We start from the raw sequence: 21124 nt of genomic DNA, 5'->3' as shown, positions 1-21124 counted from the left end.
TAAACATAGTTGGTCTACGTAGCTTTCTCATCGTAATTTGTGTGATTTGTCTCGGAAAAGCTTCAAGTAGAAGCTTTAAAAAACATAAAAAATGCCGGTCATAAATTTAGTTAACAAAGATGAATTTGATCTTATGATTAAGTAAGAAGCTTCTTTTTTTTTTTACCTCTGTAAAGTGATAATTTTAATTTAAAAATAATCTTATAAACTTTCAGGGAACAACCGTTATGTGTTGTCCATTTTTATGCGGATTGGGTAGACCAATGTACCCATATGGATAAGATTTTGATGGAAATGGCAAACCTTACAGATTATAAGGTGATAATTTCACAATTCTATGACAGTGTTATTCTTGGTAAAGTTGACAATAAAAAGAGTAATTTTATTTTTTATTTTTGGAAAGTGCTCTAGCTTCCGATGAAGCGACGTTGCTCAGGGTGAAGTGATGTTTAAGCTGTCATCTAAAGTTCTTTTTCAGTTAATTTTAAGATTCTTACATCTATGTTGAAAGTTGCGAAATGTATAAACAAATTCGAGTTAGACATCCACAGGAAGTAGAAAACAGTTTTTACTATTTTTCCTGGTCAGTCATCAAAGACTGTATTAACCAATCTTTGAATTTTAACTTTCACTGAGAAAATGGTGATTTTGAAGTTTATTGGGAAGCATGAGTCACACTTCTTGCAGTATCACTTTCAAGCTTGAAGTCGACGTGAACTAACTTTTTAGTAAAAGTTCTTTGTTTTAAGGATATTTAATTGTGTGAATTGGGAAAAGGAAAGCGTTTTAGAGTGTTCTCAATAGATTTTTCTCCATTTTATTGGAAAAGTTACAATTTAAAGATAATATAAGTTAATTTCATTCGTATTTCAGATCGTGCGTTTCTTAAGGATTCCCGCAGAAGATGTACCAGAGATTTCTTTAAGATATAAAATCAATGCTGTTCCTACATTCATATTATTAAGTAACTGTGAAGTGTTGGACAGAATTGAAGGAGCTAATCCAAGTAAACTCATCAGTTCGCTGAAAACTCAAGTAAAGATTTTAAACCGCCTTCTAGTGTTGAAATATTCACCTACAATACTAATGTTAACAAAATTAATATAAAATTAAACTGTTTCAGGTGAACGGTTTAAACATTAAAGTCGGCACCCGAGTTATGAAACCACCAGTTGATCCTCCACCACTTGAAGATAGACTTAAAGAATTGATAAACTCTGCACCGGTCATGCTCTTTATGAAAGGTGATGCTGCACATCCAAAATGCGGATTCTCTAGCCAAATGGTGAAGTTACTTGATGAAAACTTTGTCACCTATAAAACTTATGACATCCTATGTGATAATGAAGTTAGAGAAGGTTTGAAAAAGTTTTCAAACTGGCCAACTTATCCTCAAGTAAGTTCTAATTATGTATTTTTTACTTATTCATCTCTTATGCTTAAGAGAGATATATGGTAGTTTTAAAGTAGAGTTATTATATGATGTACCAATTTAGAAATCATTAGTGGTTGTTACAATGTCCTGAAAATGGTTTCGAATATTTTCTTAAAAGCTTTGTTCACTCATTATGAATTTTCGTTTTTAAAAAACATTTTCCTTGAAAATTTAATAAGAACTCTTCTGTGGGAGGGCAGTAATATAGTTTTGGCCTCTAAACAATGTTTGACCCTATAAAGCTCCTGTTTAATTTGACAGATTCATATTAGTCTGGTTAGGAGCTCCTGGAAAAGAATGAAGGCTTTGGTATCTTTTACTCCTGGGAGCTAGCTCTTCGCACTGACACATTACGTGAATTATAATTCATGTTTATTGTGACCTTACCTATACAAGCTGCGCTCACTCAGACAATGCTCAATCTGCAATGGCCTGTAAAAAAAAAGTCTCAGTCAACTTAATGCTTTGCTGGAGTATAATCACCCCAGATAAAAATTTTCTCCAGTCTCTGGCCTGGGGTTCCCGCCCCCCTAAATCATAGGACTTGAAATCACACCTGCTCTGATGGTCGCATTGACAAGGTATTTTGCAATGCCACAATATAGTTCAGGTTTCGTGAGATCTACTCAGGCTGGGCCAAGCGATCTACCGCCACAATGCTCCTGTGATCCGAATACCCAGGCACCCTATCGAAAAAAGATATTGGCTAAAAATTCTCTTCTTTTCTGTCCTTTCTAACAGAAGTACAACTTTATAGAATGAATTTACCACTTTTCGCAGATTTTCTCTAAAATCACCTAAAAAATTTTCATTAAAAAGTTTTATAACCATTATACTTGTGTGTATTTTCAAAATTAAGACATCAGGAAACTTCGATTACCGGGATTTATGTTAGTTCCCTTCAGATTTTATTTTAAGAAGTTATTTGATACTATGATTAAAACTGTCCGGTAGGATTTATCTATCGGTAGCTTCTTACTAAAAATTACACAATTATAGACAATAGTAGTCTCCATATGCAGGCAAAATATAAACAAAATCTATCGAGTAGTTTTCGAGATATTTAAAGTTAAAATTTCCTTTTTATAAAACAGAAACAAACTTTAACCCTAAATATCTCGTTTTCTGCGCAATAGATTTTTACTAAAATTTATACAATCGTAGACAATAGTAGTCTCCATATGCAGGTATAATATAAACAAAATCTATCGAGTAGTTTTCGAGATATTTTAAGTTAAAATTTCCTTTTTATAAAACAGAAACAAACTTTTAACCTTAATATCTCTTTTTTCTGCTCGATAGATTTTTACTAAAATTTACACAATTATAGACAATAGTAGTCACCATATTCAGGCAAAATATAAACAAAATCTATCGAGTAGTTTTCGAGATATTTGAAGTTAAAATTTTTACTTTATAGAACAGAAAATAATTTTAACCCTAAACATCTCGTTTTCTGTTCGATAGATTTTTATTAAAATTTACACAATTATAGACAATAGTAGTCTCCATATGCAGGTAAAATATAAACCAAATCTATCAAGTAGTTTTCGAGATATTTGAAATTAAAATTTCCTTTTTATAAAACAGAAACAAACTTTAATTCTAAATATCTCACTTTCTGCTCGATAGATTTTTACTAAAATTTACACAATTATAGACAATAGTAGTCACCATATACAGGCAAAATATAAACAAAATCTATCGAGTAGTTTTCGAGATATTTGAAGTTAAAATTTTTACTTTATAGAACAGAAAATAATTTTAACCCTAAACATCTCACTTTCTGCTCGATAGATTTTTACTAAAATTTACACAATTATAGACAATAGTAGTCTCCATATACAGGCAAAATATAAACAAAATCTATCGAGTAGTTTTCGAGATATTTGAAGTTAAAATTTTTACTTTATAGAACAGAAAATAATTTTAACCCTAAACATCTCACTTTCTGCTCGATAGATTTTTACTAAAATTTACACAATTATAGACAATAGTAGTCTCCATATACAGGTAAAATATAAACAAAATCTATCGAGTAGTTTACGAGATATTTGAAGTTAAAATGTTCTCTTTATAAAACAGAAACAATTTTTTAACATAAAGATCTCGTTTTCTGTTTGATAGATTTTTACTAAAATTTACACAATTATAGACAATAGTAGTCACCATACACAGGTAAAATATAAACAAAATCTATGGAGTAGTTTTCGAGATATTTGAAGTTTAAGTTTTTCTATTTATACAACAGAAACAAACTTTAAACCTTAATATCTCGTTTTCTGCTCGATAGATTTTTACTAAAATTTACACAATTATAGACAATAGTAGTCTCCATATGCTGGTAAAATATAAACAAAATCTATCGAGTAGTTTTCGAGATATTTGAAGTTAAAATTTCCTTTTTATAAAACAGAAACAAACTTTAAACCTTAATATCTCGTTTTCTGCTCGATAGATTTTTACTAAAACTTACACAATTATAGATAATAGCAGTCTCCATATGCAGGTAAAATATAAACAAAATCTATCGAGTAGTTTTCGAGATATTTGAAGTTAAAATTTCCTTTTTATAAAACGGAAACAAACTTTTAACCTAAATATCTCGTTTTCTGCTCGATAGATTTTTACTAAAATTTACACAATTATAGACAATAGTAGTCACCATGCACAGGTAAAATATAAACAAAATCTATCGAATAGTTTTCGAGATATTTGAAGTTAAAATTTCCTTTTTATAAAACAGAAACAAACTTTAAACCTTAATATCTCGTTCTCTGCGCGAAAGATTTTTACTAAAATTTACACAATTATAGACAATAGTAGTCACCATACACAGGTAAAATATAAACAAAATCTATCGAATAGTTTTCGAGATATTTGAAGTTAAAATTTCCTTTTTATAAAACAGAAACAAACTTTAACCCTAAATATCTCGTTCTCTGCGCGAAAGATTTTTACTAAAATTTACACAATTATAGACAATAGTAGTCACCATACACAGGTAAAATATAAACAAAATCTATCGAATAGTTTTCGAGATATTTGAAGTTAAAATTTCCTTTTTATAAAACAGAAACAAACTTTAAACCTTAATATCTCGTTCTCTGCGCGAAAGATTTTTACTAAAATTTACACAATTATAGACAATAGTAGTCACCATACACAGGTAAAATATAAACAAAATCTATGGAATAGTTTTCGAGATATTTGAAGTTAAAATTTCCTTTTTATAAAACAGAAACAAACTTTAAACCTTAATATCTCGTTCTCTGCGCGAAAGATTTTTACTAAAATTTACACAATTATAGACAATAGTAGTCACCATACACAGGTAAAATATAAACAAAATCTATCGAATAGTTTTCGAGATATTTGAAGTTGATATTTCCTTTTTATAAAACAGAAACAAACTTTAACCCTAAATATCTCGTTCTCTGCGCGAAAGATTTTTACTAAAATTTACACAATTATAGACAATAGTAGTCACCATACACAGGTAAAATATAAACAAAATCTATCGAATAGTTTTCGAGATATTTGAAGTTAATATTTCCTTTTTATAAAACAGAAACAAACTTTAACCCTAAATATCTCGTTCTCTGCGCGAAAGATTTTTACTAAAATTTACACAATTATAGACAATAGTAGTCACCATACACAGGTAAAATATAAACAAAATCTATGGAATAGTTTTCGAGATATTTGAAGTTAAAATTTCCTTTTTATAAAACAGAAACAAACTTTAAACCTTAATATCTCGTTTTCTGCTCGATAGATTTTTACTAAAATTTACACAATTATAGACAATAGCAGTCACCATATACAGGCAAAATATAAACAAAATCTATCAAATAGTTTTCGAGATATGGTAAGTTAAAATGTTCTCTTTAAAAAGCAGAAACAAACTTTAACCCTATAAATATCTCGTTTTCTGCTCGAAAGGCAATTATAAGCAATAGTAGTCACCATACACAGGTAAAATATAAACAAAATCTATCGAGTAGTTTTCGAGATATTTGAAGTTAAAATTTCCTTTTTATAAAACAGAAAAAAAAAGTTTAACCTAAATATCTCACTTTCTGCTCGATAGATTTTTACTAAAATTTACACAATTATAGACAATAGTAGTCACCATACACAGGTAAAATACAATCAAAATCTATCGAGTAGTTTTCGAGATATTTGAAGTTAAAATTTTCACTTTTTAGAACGGAAACAAACTTTTAACCTAAATATCTCGTTTTCTGTTCCATAGATTTTTACTAAAATTTACACAATTATAGACAATAGTAGTCACCATACACAGGTAAAATATAAACAAAATCTATGGAGTAGTTTTCGAGATATTTGAAGTTTAAGTTTTTCTATTTATACAACAGAAACAAACTTTAAGGGTTATTTAGGGTTAAAGTTTAACCCTAAATATCTCGTTTTCTGCTCGATAGATTTTTACTAAAATTTACACAATTATAGACAATAGTAGTCTTCATTTGCAGGTAAAATATAAACAAAATCTATCGAGTAGTTTTCGAGATATTTTGTTAAAATTTTCTCTTTATAAAACAGAAACAAACTTTAACCCTACATATCTCGTTTTTTGCTCAATAGATTTTTACTAAAATTTACACAATTGTAGACAATAGTAGTCTCCAAATGCAGGTAAAATATAAACAAAATCTATTGAGTAGTTTTCGAGATATTTGAAATTAAAATTTTCACTTTTTAGAAGAGAAACAAATTTTTAACCTAAATCTCTCACTTTCTGCTCGATAGATTTTTACAAAAATTTACACAATTGTAGACAATAGTAGTCTTCATACGAAGGTAAAATATAAACAAAATCTATCGCGTAGTTTTCGAGATATTTGAAGTTAAAATTTTCTCTTTATAAAACAGAAACAAACTTTAACCCTACATATCTCGTTTTCTGCTCGATAGATTTTTACTAAAATTTACACAATTATAGACAATAGTAGTCACCATACACAGGTAAAATATAAACAAAATGTATCGAGTAGTTTTTGAGATTTTTGAAGTTAAAGTTTTCACTTTATATTGTACAACAGAAACAAACTTTAATCCTAAATATCTCACTTTCTGCTCGATAGATTTTTACTAAAATTTACACAATTATAGACAATAGTAGTCTCCATATACAGGTAAAATATAAACAAAATCTATCGAGTAGTTTACGAGATATTTGAAGTTAAAATGTTCTCTTTATAAAACAGAAACAATTTTTTAACATAAAGATCTCGTTTTCTGTTTGATAGATTTTTACTAAAATTTACACAATTATAGACAATAGTAGTCACCATACACAGGTAAAATATAAACAAAATCTATGGAGTAGTTTTCGAGATATTTGAAGTTTAAGTTTTTCTATTTATACAACAGAAACAAACTTTAAACCTTAATATCTCGTTTTCTGCTCGATAGATTTTTACTAAAATTTACACAATTATAGACAATAGTAGTCTCCATATGCTGGTAAAATATAAACAAAATCTATCGAGTAGTTTTCGAGATATTTGAAGTTAAAATTTCCTTTTTATAAAACAGAAACAAACTTTAAACCTTAATATCTCGTTTTCTGCTCGATAGATTTTTACTAAAACTTACACAATTATAGATAATAGCAGTCTCCATATGCAGGTAAAATATAAACAAAATCTATCGAGTAGTTTTCGAGATATTTGAAGTTAAAATTTCCTTTTTATAAAACGGAAACAAACTTTTAACCTAAATATCTCGTTTTCTGCTCGATAGATTTTTACTAAAATTTACACAATTATAGACAATAGTAGTCACCATGCACAGGTAAAATATAAACAAAATCTATCGAATAGTTTTCGAGATATTTGAAGTTAAAATTTCCTTTTTATAAAACAGAAACAAACTTTAAACCTTAATATCTCGTTCTCTGCGCGAAAGATTTTTACTAAAATTTACACAATTATAGACAATAGTAGTCACCATACACAGGTAAAATATAAACAAAATCTATGGAGTAGTTTTCGAGATATTTGAAGTTTAAGTTTTTCTATTTATACAACAAAAACAAACTTTAAGGGTTATTTAGGGTTAAAGTTTAACCCTAAAGATCTCGTTTTCTGCTCGATAGATTTTTACTAAAATTTACACAAATATAGACAATAGTAGTCTTCAAATGCAGGTAAAATATAAACAAAATCTATCGAGTAGTTTTCGAGATATTTGAAATTAAAATTTTCACTTTTTAGAAGAGAAACAAATTTTTAACCTAAATCTCTCACTTTCTGCTCAATAGATTTTTACAAAAATTTACACCATTGTAGACAATAGTAGTCTCCATACGAAGGTAAAATATAAACAAAATCTATCGAGTAGTTTTCGAGATATTTGAAGTTAAAATGTTCTCTTTATAAAACAGAAACAATTTTTTAACCTAAAGATCTCGTTTTCTGATTGATAGATTTTTACTAAAATTTACACAATTATAGACAATAGTAGTCACCATACACAGGTAAAATATAAACAAAATGTATCGAGTAGTTTTTGAGATTTTTGAAGTTAAAGTTTTCACTTTATATTGTACAATAGAAACAAACTTTTAACCTAAATATCTCATTTTCTGCTCGATAGATTTTTACTAAAATTTACACAATTATGGACAATAGTAGTCTTCAAATGCAGGTAAAATATAAACAAAATCTATCGAGTAGTTTTCGAGATATTTGAAGTTTAAGTTTTTCTATTTATACAACAGAAACAAACTAAGGGTTATTTAGGGTTAAAGTTTAACCCTAAATATCTCGTTTTCTGCTCGATAGATTTTTACTAAAATTTACACAATTGTAGACAATAGTAGTCACCATATACAGGTACAATATAAACAAAATCTATCGAGTAGTTTTCGAGATATTTGAAGTTAAAATTTTTCTATTTATACAACAGAAACAAACTTTAAGGGTTATTTAGGGTTAAAGTTTAACCCTAAATATCTCGTTTTCTGCTCGATAGATTTTTACTAAAATTTACACAATTATACACAATAGTAGTCTTCAAATGCAGGTAAAATATAAACAAAATCTATCAAGATATTTGAAATTAAAATTTTCACTTTTTAGAAGAGGAACAAATTGTTAACCTAAAACTCTCACTTTCTGCTCGATAGATTTTTACTAAAATTTAAACAATTACAGACAATAGTAGTCACCATACGAAGGTAAAATATAAACAAAATCTATGGATTAGTTTTCGAGATATTTGAAGTTAAAATTTTTCTATTTATACAACAGAAACAAACTTTAAGGGTTATTTAGGGTTAAAGTTTAACCCTAAATATCTCGTTTTCTGCTCAATAGATTTTTACTAAAATTTACACAATTATAGACAATAGTAGTCTTCAAATGCAGGTAAAATATAAACAAAATCTATCGAGTAGTTTTCGAGATATTTGAAATTAAAATTTTCACTTTTTAGAAGAGAAACAAATTTTTAACCTAAATCTCTCACTTTCTGCTCGATAGATTTTTACTAAAATTTACACAATTTTAGACAATAGTAGTCTCCATACGAAGGTAAAATATAAACAAAATCTATCGAGTAGTTTTCGAGATCATTGAAGTTAAAATTTCCTTTTTAGAAAACAGAAACAAATTTTAACCTAAATATCTCGTTTTCTGCTCGATAGATTTTTACTAAAATGTACACAATTATAGACAATAGTAGTCTCCATGTACAGGTAAAATATAAACAAAATCTATCGAGTAGTTTTCGAGATATTTGAAGTTAAGAATTTCCTTTTTATAAAACAGAAAAACACTTTTAACCTAAATATCTCGTTTTCTGCTCGATAGATTTTTACTAAAATTTACACAATTATAGACAATAGTAGTCTTCAAATGCAGGTAAAATATAAACAAAATCTATCAAGATATTTGAAATTAAAATTTTCACTTTTTAGAAGAGAAACAAATTGTTAACCTAAAACTCTCACTTTCTGCTCGATAGATTTTTACTAAAATTTACACAATTGTAGACAATAGTAGTCACCATACGAAGGTAAAATATAAACAAAATCTATGGATTAGTTTTCGAGATATTTTAAGTTAAAATTTTTCTATTTATACAACAGAAACAAACTTTAAGGGTTATTTAGGGTTAAAGTTTAACCCTAAATATCTCGTTTTCTGCTCAATAGATTTTTACTAAAATTTACACAATTATAGACAATAGTAGTCTTCAAATGCAGGTAAAATATAAACAAAATCTATCGAGTAGTTTTCGAGATATTTGAAGTTAAAATTTCCTTTTTAGAAAACAGAAACAAATTTTAACCTAAATATCTCGTTTTCTGCTCGATAGATTTTTACTAAAATGTACACAATTATAGACAATAGTAGTCTCCATGTACAGGTAAAATATAAACAAAATCTATCGAGTAGTTTTCGAGATATTTGAAGTTAAGAATTTCCTTTTTATAAAACAGAAAAACACTTTTAACCTGAATATCTCACTTTCTGGTCGATAGATTTTTACTAAACATTACACAATTATAGACAATAGTAGTCACCATACACAGGTAAAATACAATCAAAATCTATTGAGTAGTTTTCGAGATAATTGAAGTTGAAATTTCCACTTTTTAGAACGAAAACAAACGTTTAACCTAAATATCTCGTTTTCTGGTCGATAGATTTTTACTAAAATGTACACAATTATAGACAATAGTAGTCTCCATGTACAGGTAAAATATAAACAAAATCTATTGAGTAGTTTTCGAGATATTTGAAGTTAAAGTTTTTACTTTATAGAACGGAAACAAACTTTAACACTAAATATCTCGTTTTCTGCTCGATAGATTTTTACTAAAATGTACACAATTATAGACAATAGTAGTCTCCATGTACAGGTAAAATATAAACAAAATCTATCGAGTAGTTTTCGAGATATTTGAAGTTAAGAATTTCCTTTTTATAAAAAAGAAAAACACTTTTAACCTGAATATCTCACTTTCTGCTCGATAGATTTTTACTAAAATTTACACAATTATAGACAATAGTAATCTCCATATGTAGGTAAAATATAAACAAAACCTATCGAGTAGTTTTCGAGATCTTTGAAGTTAAAATTTCCTTTTTATAAAACAGAAACAAACTTTTAACCTAAATATCTCGTTTTCTGCTCGATAGATTTTTACTAAAATTTACACAATTATAGACAATAGTAGTCACCATACGAATGTAAAATATAAACAAAATGTATCGAGTAGTTTTCGAGATATTTGAAGTTAAATTCTTCACTTTTTAGAACAGAAACAAACTTTTAATCTAAATATCTCGTTTTCTGCTTGATAGATTTTTACTAAAATTTACACAATTATAGACAATAGTAGTCACCATACACAGGTAAAATACAATCAAAATCTATTGAGTAGTTTTCGAGATATTTGAAGTTGAAATTTCCACTTTTTAGAACGGAAACAAACTTTTAACCTAAATATCTCGTTTTCTGCTCGATAGATTTTTACTAAAATTTACACAATTATAGACAATAGTAATCTCCATATGTAGGTAAAATATAAACAAAACCTATCGAGTAGTTTTCGAGATCTTTGAAGTTAAAATTTCCTTTTTATAAAACAGAAACAAACTTTTAACCTAAATATCTCGTTTTCTGCTCGATAGATTTTTACTAAAATTTACACAATTATAGACAATAGTAGTCACCATACGAATGTAAAATATAAACAAAATGTATCGAGTAGTTTTCGAGATATTTGAAGTTAAAATCTTCACTTTTTAGAACAGAAACAAACTTTTAATCTAAATATCTCGTTTTCTGCTCGATAGATTTTTACTAAAATTTACACGATTGTAGACAATAGTAGTCTCCATACGAAGGTAAAATATAAACAAAATCTATTGAGTAGTTTTCGAGATATTTGAAGTTGAAATTTCCATTTTTTAGAACGGAAACAAACTTTTAACCTTAATATCTCGTTTTCTGCTCGATAGATTTTTACTAAAATTTACACAATTGTAGACAAAAGTAGTCACCATACGAAGGTAAAATATAAACAAAATCTATCGAGTAGTTTTCGAGATATTTGAAGTTAAAAATTTTTCTATTTATACAACAGAAACAAACATTAAGGGTTATTTAGGGTTAAAGTTTAACCCTAAATATCTCGTTTTCTGCTCGATAGATTTTTACTAAAATTTACACAATTGTAGACAATAGTAGTCTCCATACGAAGGTAAAATATAAACAAAATCTATCGAGTAGTTTTCGAGATATTTGAAGTTAAAATTTTCTCTTTATAAAGCAGAAACGAATTTTAACCCTAAATATCTCGTTTTCTGTTCGATAGATTTTTACTAAAATTTACACAATTATAGACAACAGTAGTCTCCATACGCAGGGAAAATATAAACAAAATCTATTGAGTAGTTTTCGAGATATTTGAAGTTAAAATTTTCACTTTTTAGAACAGAAACAAACTTTAACCCTAAATATCTCGTTTTCTGCTCGATAGATTTTTACTAAAATTTACACAATTGTAGACAATAGTAGTATTCATGTGCAGGTAAAATATAAACAAAATCTATCGAGTAGTTTTCGAGATATTTTAAGTTAAAATGTTCTCCTTATAAAGCAGAAACAAACTTTTAACCTAAATATCTCGTTTTCTACTCGATAGATTTTTACTAACATTTACACAATTATAGACAATAGTAGTCACCATATACAGGTAAAATATAAACAAAATCTATGGAGTAGTTTTCGAGATATTTGAAGTTAAAATTTCCTTTTTATAAAGCAGAAACGAATTTTAACCCTAAATATCTCGTTGTCTGTTCAATAGATTTTTACTAAAATTTACACAATTATAGACAATAGTAGTCTCCATACGCAGGTAAAATATAAACAAAATCTATCGAGTAGTTTTTGAGATTTTTGAAGTTAAAGTTTTCACTTTATATTGTACAACAGAAACAAACTTTTAACCTAAATATCTCATTTTCTGCTCGATAGATTTTTACTAAAATTTACACAATTATGGACAATAGTAGTCACCATACACAAGTAAAATATAAACAAAATCTATGGAGTAGTTTTCGAGATATTTGAAGTTTAAGTTTTTCTATTTATACAACAGAAAGAAACTTTAAGGGTTATTTAGGGTTAAAGTTTAACCCTAAATATCTCGTTTTCTGCTCGATAGATTTTTACTAAAATTTACACAATTATAGACAATAGTAGTCTTCAAATGCAGGTAAAATATAAACAAAATCTATCAAGATATTTGAAATTAAAATTTTCACTTTTTAGAAGAGAAACAAATTGTTAACCTAAAACTCTCACTTTCTGCTCGATAGATTTTCACTAAAATTTACACAATTATAGACAATAGTAGTCCCCATACGAAGGTAAAATATAAACAAAATCTATGGAGTAGTTTTCGAGATATTTGAAGTTTAAGTTTTTCTATTTATACAACAGAAAGAAACTTTAAGGGTTATTTAGGGTTAAAGTTTAACCCTAAATATCTCGTTTTCTGCTCGATAGATTTTTACTAAAATTTACACAATTATAGACAATAGTAGTCTTCAAATGCAGGTAAAATATAAACAAAATCTATCAAGATATTTGAAATTAAAATTTTCACTTTTTAGAAGAGAAACAAATTGTTAACCTAAAACTCTCACTTTCTGCTCGATAGATTTTTACTAAAATTTACACAATTGTAGACAATAGTAGTCACCATACGAAGGTAAAATATAAACAAAATCTATGGAGTAGTTTTCGAGATATTTGAAGTTAAAATTTTTCTATTTATACAACAGAAACAAACTTTAAGGGTTATTTAGGGTTAAAGTTTAACCCTAAATATCTCGTTTTCTGCTCAATAGATATTTACTAAAATTTACACAATTATAGACAATAGTAGTCTTCAAATGCAGGTAAAATATAAACAAAATCTATCGAGTAGTTTTCGAGATATTTGAAATTAAAATTTTCACTTTTTAGAAGAGAAACAAATTTTTAACCTAAATCTCTCACTTTCTGCTCGATAGATTTTTACTAAAATTTACACAATTGTAGACAATAGTAGTCACCATACACAGGTAAAATATAAACAAAATCTATGGAGTAGTTTTCGAGATATTTGAAGTTAAAATTTCCTTTTTATAAAACAGGAAAAAACTTTTAACCTGAATCTCTTTAAAATTTTCGCTTTATAAAGCAGAAACGAATTTTAACCCTAAATATCTCGTTTTCTGCTCGATAGATTTTTACTAAAATTTACACAATTATAGACAATAGTCGTCTCCATATGCAGGTAAAATATAAACAAAATCTATTTAGTAGTTTTCGGATATTTGAAGTTAATCGACTAAATGTGTTAACAATAAATGACTTTGATAACAATAAATTTTAATTACACATGTTTAACTTTCATTGTATCAAAATTTATCTCGTCTTTTTTAATCACAACTTCTGTTATTTAGTTATATATCAAAGGCGAACTAATTGGAGGGCTAGATATAGTTAAAGAATTGATTGCTACTGAAGAACTGAAAAAGAAACTTCCAGAAGTCTGTTGTGTTCAAGATAGGTACATTATTTTGACTAGTGTAATCCAGGAAATTAGTAATTGTTGATTATCAGTTCTATTGTTGTCATTTTTTTTGTATATCCACAGACTACGTGCACTCATTAATCGCCACCCAGTCATGGTGTTCATGAAAGGAAACAGAGAGGAACCGAGATGTGGATTTAGTAGGAAAATCGTAGAAATTTTGGACAAAACACAGTATGTTATTGTGATAGGATCCCTTTATCTTAGGATCTTAATATCCTTGTTTAATGGAAATAACTTTCTTTTTCTTTTTTTTCCAGCGTTTCTTACGAAACTTTCGATATACTAAAAGATGATGAAGTTCGTCAAGGATTGAAGAAATTTTCCAATTGGCCAACCTATCCACAAGTTTATGTAAAAGGTGAATTAATTGGTGGACTGGATGTGGTCTCCGAACTAGAAAGTGCCGGACAACTCGTACCAACATTAACAGAAGCTGCATAAAATAATTCAATCTGATCATCACTAGTAAAACTACAAAGCGACATGTAAATTTGAAAAAATAATAATAATAGAATCATTTGAGCTGCCATAAAATTCTACATTGTACATAAATCATTTAAGTATCTAATAAATTTATTCTAAGACGTCTATTTATTTATTTTTGTTTATTATTAAAATCCAAGATACAATATTAATAAACCACTTACAATTAAAAAGCACAAAATAGAAATCCAACGCGATATTGTAGAAAATGACGAGAAAAAATGATCAGAATAGGGTACGTCTTGTAAGTTTCGTTCATACACTCGCCGACACAGCACATTTATCATAACTCAACTTTCAAAATCTGACAGAACCCAGTGCGCTTTCTTATTCTATGAAACTGTACACATAAATTAAAATTAATGATGAAACCAAAAAATTCAGTTTGAAAGGAAGGTTGCCACAATATCCAGAATACATTTTTCATATAACTAATTCAAAAATTAACTTCCATGATGTTCAGGAGATAGATGCTCCAGAAAAGCCAAACTGTTTATCCCAGATAACATACTGATTTAGATCCTCAGGTGAAACACTAGATCTTACACGTTTAATGGCTATCTTGAAATCGTCAATGTTCACTGGCCTCACCTAAAAGAAAGAAACAAAATCTTTTAAAGTTTTTAGTTCCTACCTTAAGCAAATGTAGCTAAAAGAAGATAAAAAAAAAAAGGCAACTCCACCTGATCAGCTTTAATTTGAAACATTTGCGAAGACCCTATAGATCTGATCGGACCAAGTGATGCTTCCTGGCAGAGATTTTTTATGTCAGCACCAGAATAGCCATTAGTTAGTTCAGCAATTTCCTCTATTTCATCGGAGTTAAGTGTATTTCTTTCTGCTTTCATAAGATTGGTTACCAACTGTTTCCGGGCCTAAATATTTATAATAAAAAAAAAGAGTAATGTGTTAAAATGAATGAAATGAAATTTACACAAATAAAGTTGTTTGAAACTAAAAAAAGTATACATCATTGAATTCAATCTAGTACAGTTGTTGCAAAAAAAAAATACAGTTATAAGGGAGGATTTTCCCTATATTTTAAAGGAATAGAGAAAGAGAAAAAAAATTGGGTGTTTATCAACGTTACAGCTTTTTCGTGCAGTTTTTGACGACGATCAACCCTTATACAACTGTCCTACTGGACAGTTTTAATTACACTATAGTAATGACGACATTGTGATGAAGCGTGACGTCACAGCTCCCCTTGAAAATAAACATTCCCTAAGTAAAATTATAATGATAAACCGTAAGGGCTAACACATTTTATGGCTTTAAAAAGAGGCAGTTTAAAATAAAATAAAGATTTAAGAACAAGAGATTGGATGAGTACGTAGAGTTACCGCTAGAAAGTGCGAGCTTCTCGTTCGACTAGAGCAGTTATAATCTAACTGGTTGAACCTTTAAAGAACGATAAAGTAAACAGGTCTTTTGTACATACTATACATTTTAGCTGGATCATTCCGTTCTATCCTGCTACGTAAGTTTACCTCTAATAATTCTCCCACCCCGATGAATTTTCGGGCAAAATAAAAAATGGGGACCATGCTTTCCTTGGCCTAGCTCTGGCACCCAACCTAGGTGAAAATGATCACAACACGAAACCTCCTTCTGTTATTGCACAAGACAACAAAGAAAACACGAAAGTTGTACTATTTCCTCGTACTTCTGTTAGAATACTATGCTTCCAACTCGGGAATTATCACAACAAACCTTATGATCTGGCAATGGAATGTACAATCTCTTTACTAATCTTCTTCTTGCAGCTTCATCCAGTTCTTGTGGCCTATTTGTAGCACCTATAACTAAAATTCTATCTTCTTCTCCAGTCGTAGCACCATCCTTTAGAAAGAAGAAAAGACCATTATTACAAGAAAATACCTTATAAAGAGTTTTCTATTAATAACTTTCAATAATTTAAAAAAAAAAAAATTGCCTACCAATTGTACAAGAAATTCCGTTTTAATTCTTCTAGAACTTTCATGTTCAGAATCACTTCTTTGGCTCAGCAATGAATCTATTTCATCAATGAATACTACGGCAGGTTCATGTACTCTTTAATAAAAGCGATTTAAATTGGAAAACAATAAGAAGAAAAAAATACAATAAATAAATATATTGAGCTCTGCTTTACCTTGCAACAGCAAACAATGCTCGTACCATCTTTTCACCATCTCCAATCCATTTGGACGTCAAGGAAGAAGCACTTATACTGAAGAAGGTAGCGTTCGATTGTGAAGCAATACACTTACCTGGAATTATTAACAAGGACAATTCAGAAACTAAGAACTACAATCAGGACATGGAAAGGTACGATTTACGAAGAGGCAGAAGAAAATAGGCAAACAGATACAGTCGCAAGAATGATATATATAAGGAAATAGGTCGAACACATGAGAGGTCATCTGAAATTTTAAAAACAAAGAACAAAACATGTACCGATTAAAGTTTTTCCAGTTCCTGGTGGTCCAAAAAGTAGTATTCCTTTGGGCGGCCTTCTTAAACCAGTAAATATATCTGGTCTTAGCATTGGCCAGACAACAATCTCCTGTAACACAAATTTAGAATAAAATCATACCCTCAACGAACTACCCAGAGCAGATTGTACTTGATCGAAATTATAAACCTGAATCGTAGCTTTAGCAAACTCCAATCCAGCAATATCATCCCATTCTACTTTGGCTCCAGAATCCATGATTTCATTTTTAATTAGTTCAATCATTTTGGGCTCTATATTTTTTAAACGTTCATCAATTTCTTCTTCAATAGGTTGTGAATTGTCACTCGTATTATTTCCATATCGTTCTTCCCTATTTTCATAATTAAATTTATACAAACTAAATACTTATATTGGAAAAGAAAATAACCTTTAGTATCTGAGAGAAGTATTGGAAGAGAGTGGATAAGAGATAGTGAAAAATGTCCTGGAATGCAAGAAAGTTTACTAAGATGCTGCACCCAATCCTTCGAGATGTGGCACTTTCCGTACAAATGATCTACTCCTTCGAAGAAATCTCTTTTTTTGCCATTAAAACCTAGAAATTCTCTTTTTGGTGCTAAAATAACCAACCACTTTTTCCTATTTACAGCTACAGCTGTCCAAGTGTCGGTATCAAGAAGAGTCCTCCAGCTACGTCTAAATCTGGGATACCCTACTTCGGCGAGCAATAGCCCACATACCTTTGCTGTTGTTTACATTGCACAGTTTCTAAACAAGTTCACTTGTACTTCGTCTTAAACTGTTTAACCTTCAGGACTATTTCAAGCACCACTTCCTCTAACTTAAGGAATGCTCTCGAATAAAATGTAACGATTTATTAATAGATCAATATCCAAGTTCTGTTCAGCGTACCCCAAAAAACTGAATTGAGCGATTTAATTAATGTATAGTGTTATTTGTTTTGGGGGGCCCAAATTTCTGTCTGCAATTTCTACGGCCACACTAAACAAAATACACAACATCTTTCTGCAGGAAACCTTTATTTTAACTATATTTACCAAATATTTGATGTTGAACTGACAAACACAAACTTGAAGTGTTGTTGTAGCTAACAAACAAGTATCTGGAGTGTTGTTGAAGCAAATAAAAAAATACGTAGAAATGAATTCTTATTTGCGATCTTTGAAGAAACTACATGAATTGTAAAGTTTAGGCAAAAAATATGGTGCAAGAGATTTTAGTAAAAAAAAGTAGCAGGTAAAATAGGTGTGACGGTAAGACCAGAAACAAATAACAGCTACTGATTCGATGAGCCATTAAAGCAATGGACTGGGTCCCTAGGAAGCGCAAAAGGAGAGAGAGAGAAAGACAGGAACGGAAGGATAGAAATAAAGAGAAGGCCATTCTGGTCTAGGATTTAATGATTTGGTAGACACAAAGGACTTTGTTCCACAGAAGTGAGTGATCACATAAAGTAAGTATAAAGCAAAACCATTACTAACTGCGAATTCGTTCTTATTGGTGGTACAAATTTTGTTGAAACACTTCTTTTACCACCTAAGGATTTTTTAAAAACATTTGCTGGTTGATATCGACTAGTCGTTCCATTGTTATAGTTTGGAGCTTCATTTCTAGTGTTATTGCCAAATTTTTTGTTATTTTCTATTCGCTAAAGAAAACAGGGAAAAAACCCTCATAAATGCATGATGAATAAACTAGCCTTGAAAAAAGAATGTTTCCAATTAATTATTCTTCAAAAATTCGTGCCCTTACAATTAATAATTTTCTGAATATATTATTGTCGGTGCAAGGGAACAGTTTTGTATGAAAATGTAACTAGTGATACCATTTATTCAAATAAGTAGCCATTTTACAAAAAAAAAAACGTAGATAACCTGAAACGTCTTCTTGTGGGCAAAATATTTTGTAAATTTTAATTAGAAATTCTTAACAGTCGTTGGTTTTATCCGTTATATCACTCGCATTTTATTTAAAAGAATTTGATTTCAATTTATGTTTTTGTCATACATCAAACAAGGCTGACTCTGTAAAATCTCTAACTTGCTCTGTTGAGCATGTTAGAAACATAATTGAAACTCATAATTCTCTACACAAAACAGATGAATCAATGATAAAAGAAAACCCAAAACTTGTCAGTAGTCTACTAGAAATTAGAAAATCATACATGCTACGACAAAGAAAAATTAAAGATATCCAACAATGGGGACCCAACACATTTTCCTTCAAGTTTATTTCTCGCGCTATTGATCTACAAGTGGGTGCTGCAAGCTTTTTTTACCCATAATACATCAAAAGTGTACATGTATAAAATCTATCTGTAATTAATGTTTTTTTTACATAAAAAAGTATCCCTATTTAAAGGGCTACAAAAAAATCTCAGGTTAACAAACACGAACGTTTACTCTACACACTTCTGGCACTAAAATCCTACAAAATCTTTTTGAAACAGGTTTGTCCCGGATTTATTCATTAAGCCAATACTTACCAGTTGCTGTCCTGCAGTCCTAAAGTCAGCTTTTAAAGGCTTATTTTCACGAACTTCACTTGGGAAACTCTCTTCTTCTACATTATTTTGCTTATTCATACCAAACGTTCTTTTTGGTACGGTACTTTTCCCAAGTTTTTGAAAATAAATACCACTTCCTCCAGCAAATGATGATGTTTCAGGTGAACTGTTTTCAGTTTCCATATAATTCTGTGATATATTTTCGTTTTTATTTCTGGATTTTGGAAAAAAATTGCTACTTGATGGATAATTGGTTTTACTAAGTGTATCTCTTCGTATATTTGTCTGTTTTATAATAGGAAGTATAGTTTTTGGTTTTTCTAAAAAAAACAGAAGAAAAGATTTAACATGGAAAGTCGGAAAAATTATATCATAAATTAATTATTTACCTTCTTTATTAAAGGAATTCCCTCTACAATTCCAACCAGGGCGTTGTTCAACTACTTCTTGATTTGAATCAACTTTTTCATAAGCACTTATAAAAGCTTCAATTTCATCCTGGGTAGGTACTAAAGCTGTACATTTTCCATTAGCTCCTTTATTATGACAATCACCATTGAGAGATTTTAATAAACTATCAATTTTAGGTCCATCTTTTAACAGATTACTTTTCCACAATTTGCAATCTGAATTACGAGAAAAAAAATGAAAACTGTCACTATGGACAAACTAAAATAATATTTACGATTTTTTTTGAATTTAGATGTATATGGGCAATGCATCAGAATGCAATAATAAGATTAGAAGGAAGTTCAGCTAATTTTTTGGATTTGCCATTTCCGAGCCAAGGATGGGTCATGTTTTCACAAGTATTTCACAAAGAATTACCAAAAAAAATGATATTTTTAAACATACCACTCTTTATATTTGCTGCTAATTCCTGTGTAGCTTCTGCATAATTGTTTATTCCTTTTCTGTCATCTACTAAATCCATATAAGACAGTACATTTTCTTCCAAAATATCACAAGTTGTTTGATTACAATGTCTGAAATAAACAAAATTCTAATTTAATTAAGTTGCATTGATTGGGTCAAAGATTACAATTATCAAAAAAATAAGACAAGTTAAAATGAACTAATCTAAAATTAAATTAAACTTCCCAGCAAAATATACCTTTCTGAAGAAAAAGCTAACGCCAAAAATGTTCGATGTCTTTTTAGATTTGCTTTGGTGAAATTATCCGTCTGATCTTCTTTAAAATAAGCATTCTGATAATGAAATAAAAAATCATTTTCGTCTATTTTATCCATGTTCAATTTAAAATTCTAGTGTTCAAAAGTAATAGCAATAAAATAACCTTCCTAATTTCGAATTTTCCCTCTTCTAAAGAGCATAATTGTAAAATTTCAATATAATAAGAATAATTTTTAAATTAAACAAAACTAATCGATTAAAACTTAAATTTTTGAAACTACTATAGAAATTAATAAATTCGTTTAATTTCAATGAAATAATTATTAATCATTTAATAGCAGAAGGCATAAAGTGCGGACAGAAATTTATTTTCAAATGTAACTTTCTTATTCTTTTAAAGAAAACGGTGTGTTGTCAATTTTCCTTAAATATAATTACTCTTCCTTAATTAATTCTCCTCCTTAGTA

The 21124-nt window shown here is 28.9% G+C and overlaps 2 protein-coding genes across 2 annotated transcripts; one reads left to right on the top strand and one right to left on the bottom strand.

Annotated features, from left to right (window-relative positions):
- Grx3 (Glutaredoxin 3) lies at positions 1 to 14662 on the top strand. The gene is made up of 7 exons (XM_074113483.1): positions 1 to 141; positions 216 to 318; positions 874 to 1035; positions 1124 to 1396; positions 13939 to 14045; positions 14133 to 14243; positions 14330 to 14662. The coding sequence occupies exons 1-7, from the start codon at positions 92 to 94 to the stop codon at positions 14511 to 14513; spliced, it is 990 nt and encodes a 329-aa protein (XP_073969584.1). The 5' UTR covers positions 1 to 91; the 3' UTR covers positions 14514 to 14662.
- LOC141446754 (fidgetin-like protein 1) lies at positions 14659 to 20841 on the bottom strand. The gene is made up of 12 exons (XM_074113482.1): positions 20637 to 20841; positions 20378 to 20508; positions 19912 to 20148; positions 19502 to 19842; positions 18498 to 18664; positions 17182 to 17365; positions 16995 to 17103; positions 16690 to 16807; positions 16496 to 16610; positions 16269 to 16397; positions 15239 to 15430; positions 14659 to 15146 (listed from the first exon to the last, which is right to left on the bottom strand). The coding sequence occupies exons 1-12, from the start codon at positions 20771 to 20773 to the stop codon at positions 15015 to 15017; spliced, it is 1992 nt and encodes a 663-aa protein (XP_073969583.1). The 5' UTR covers positions 20774 to 20841; the 3' UTR covers positions 14659 to 15014.
- Between the last annotated feature and the right edge of the window lie 283 nt (positions 20842 to 21124).

The sequence above is a fragment of the Rhodnius prolixus genome, unplaced genomic scaffold (assembly GCF_049639745.1).
Source record: "Rhodnius prolixus isolate KJV_2025 unplaced genomic scaffold, Rpr scaffold_7, whole genome shotgun sequence".
Classification (NCBI taxonomy): Eukaryota; Metazoa; Arthropoda; class Insecta; order Hemiptera; family Reduviidae; genus Rhodnius; species Rhodnius prolixus.
Note: the sequence above shows the minus strand (reverse complement) of the source record. Positions and strands in the feature narration are given on the sequence as shown.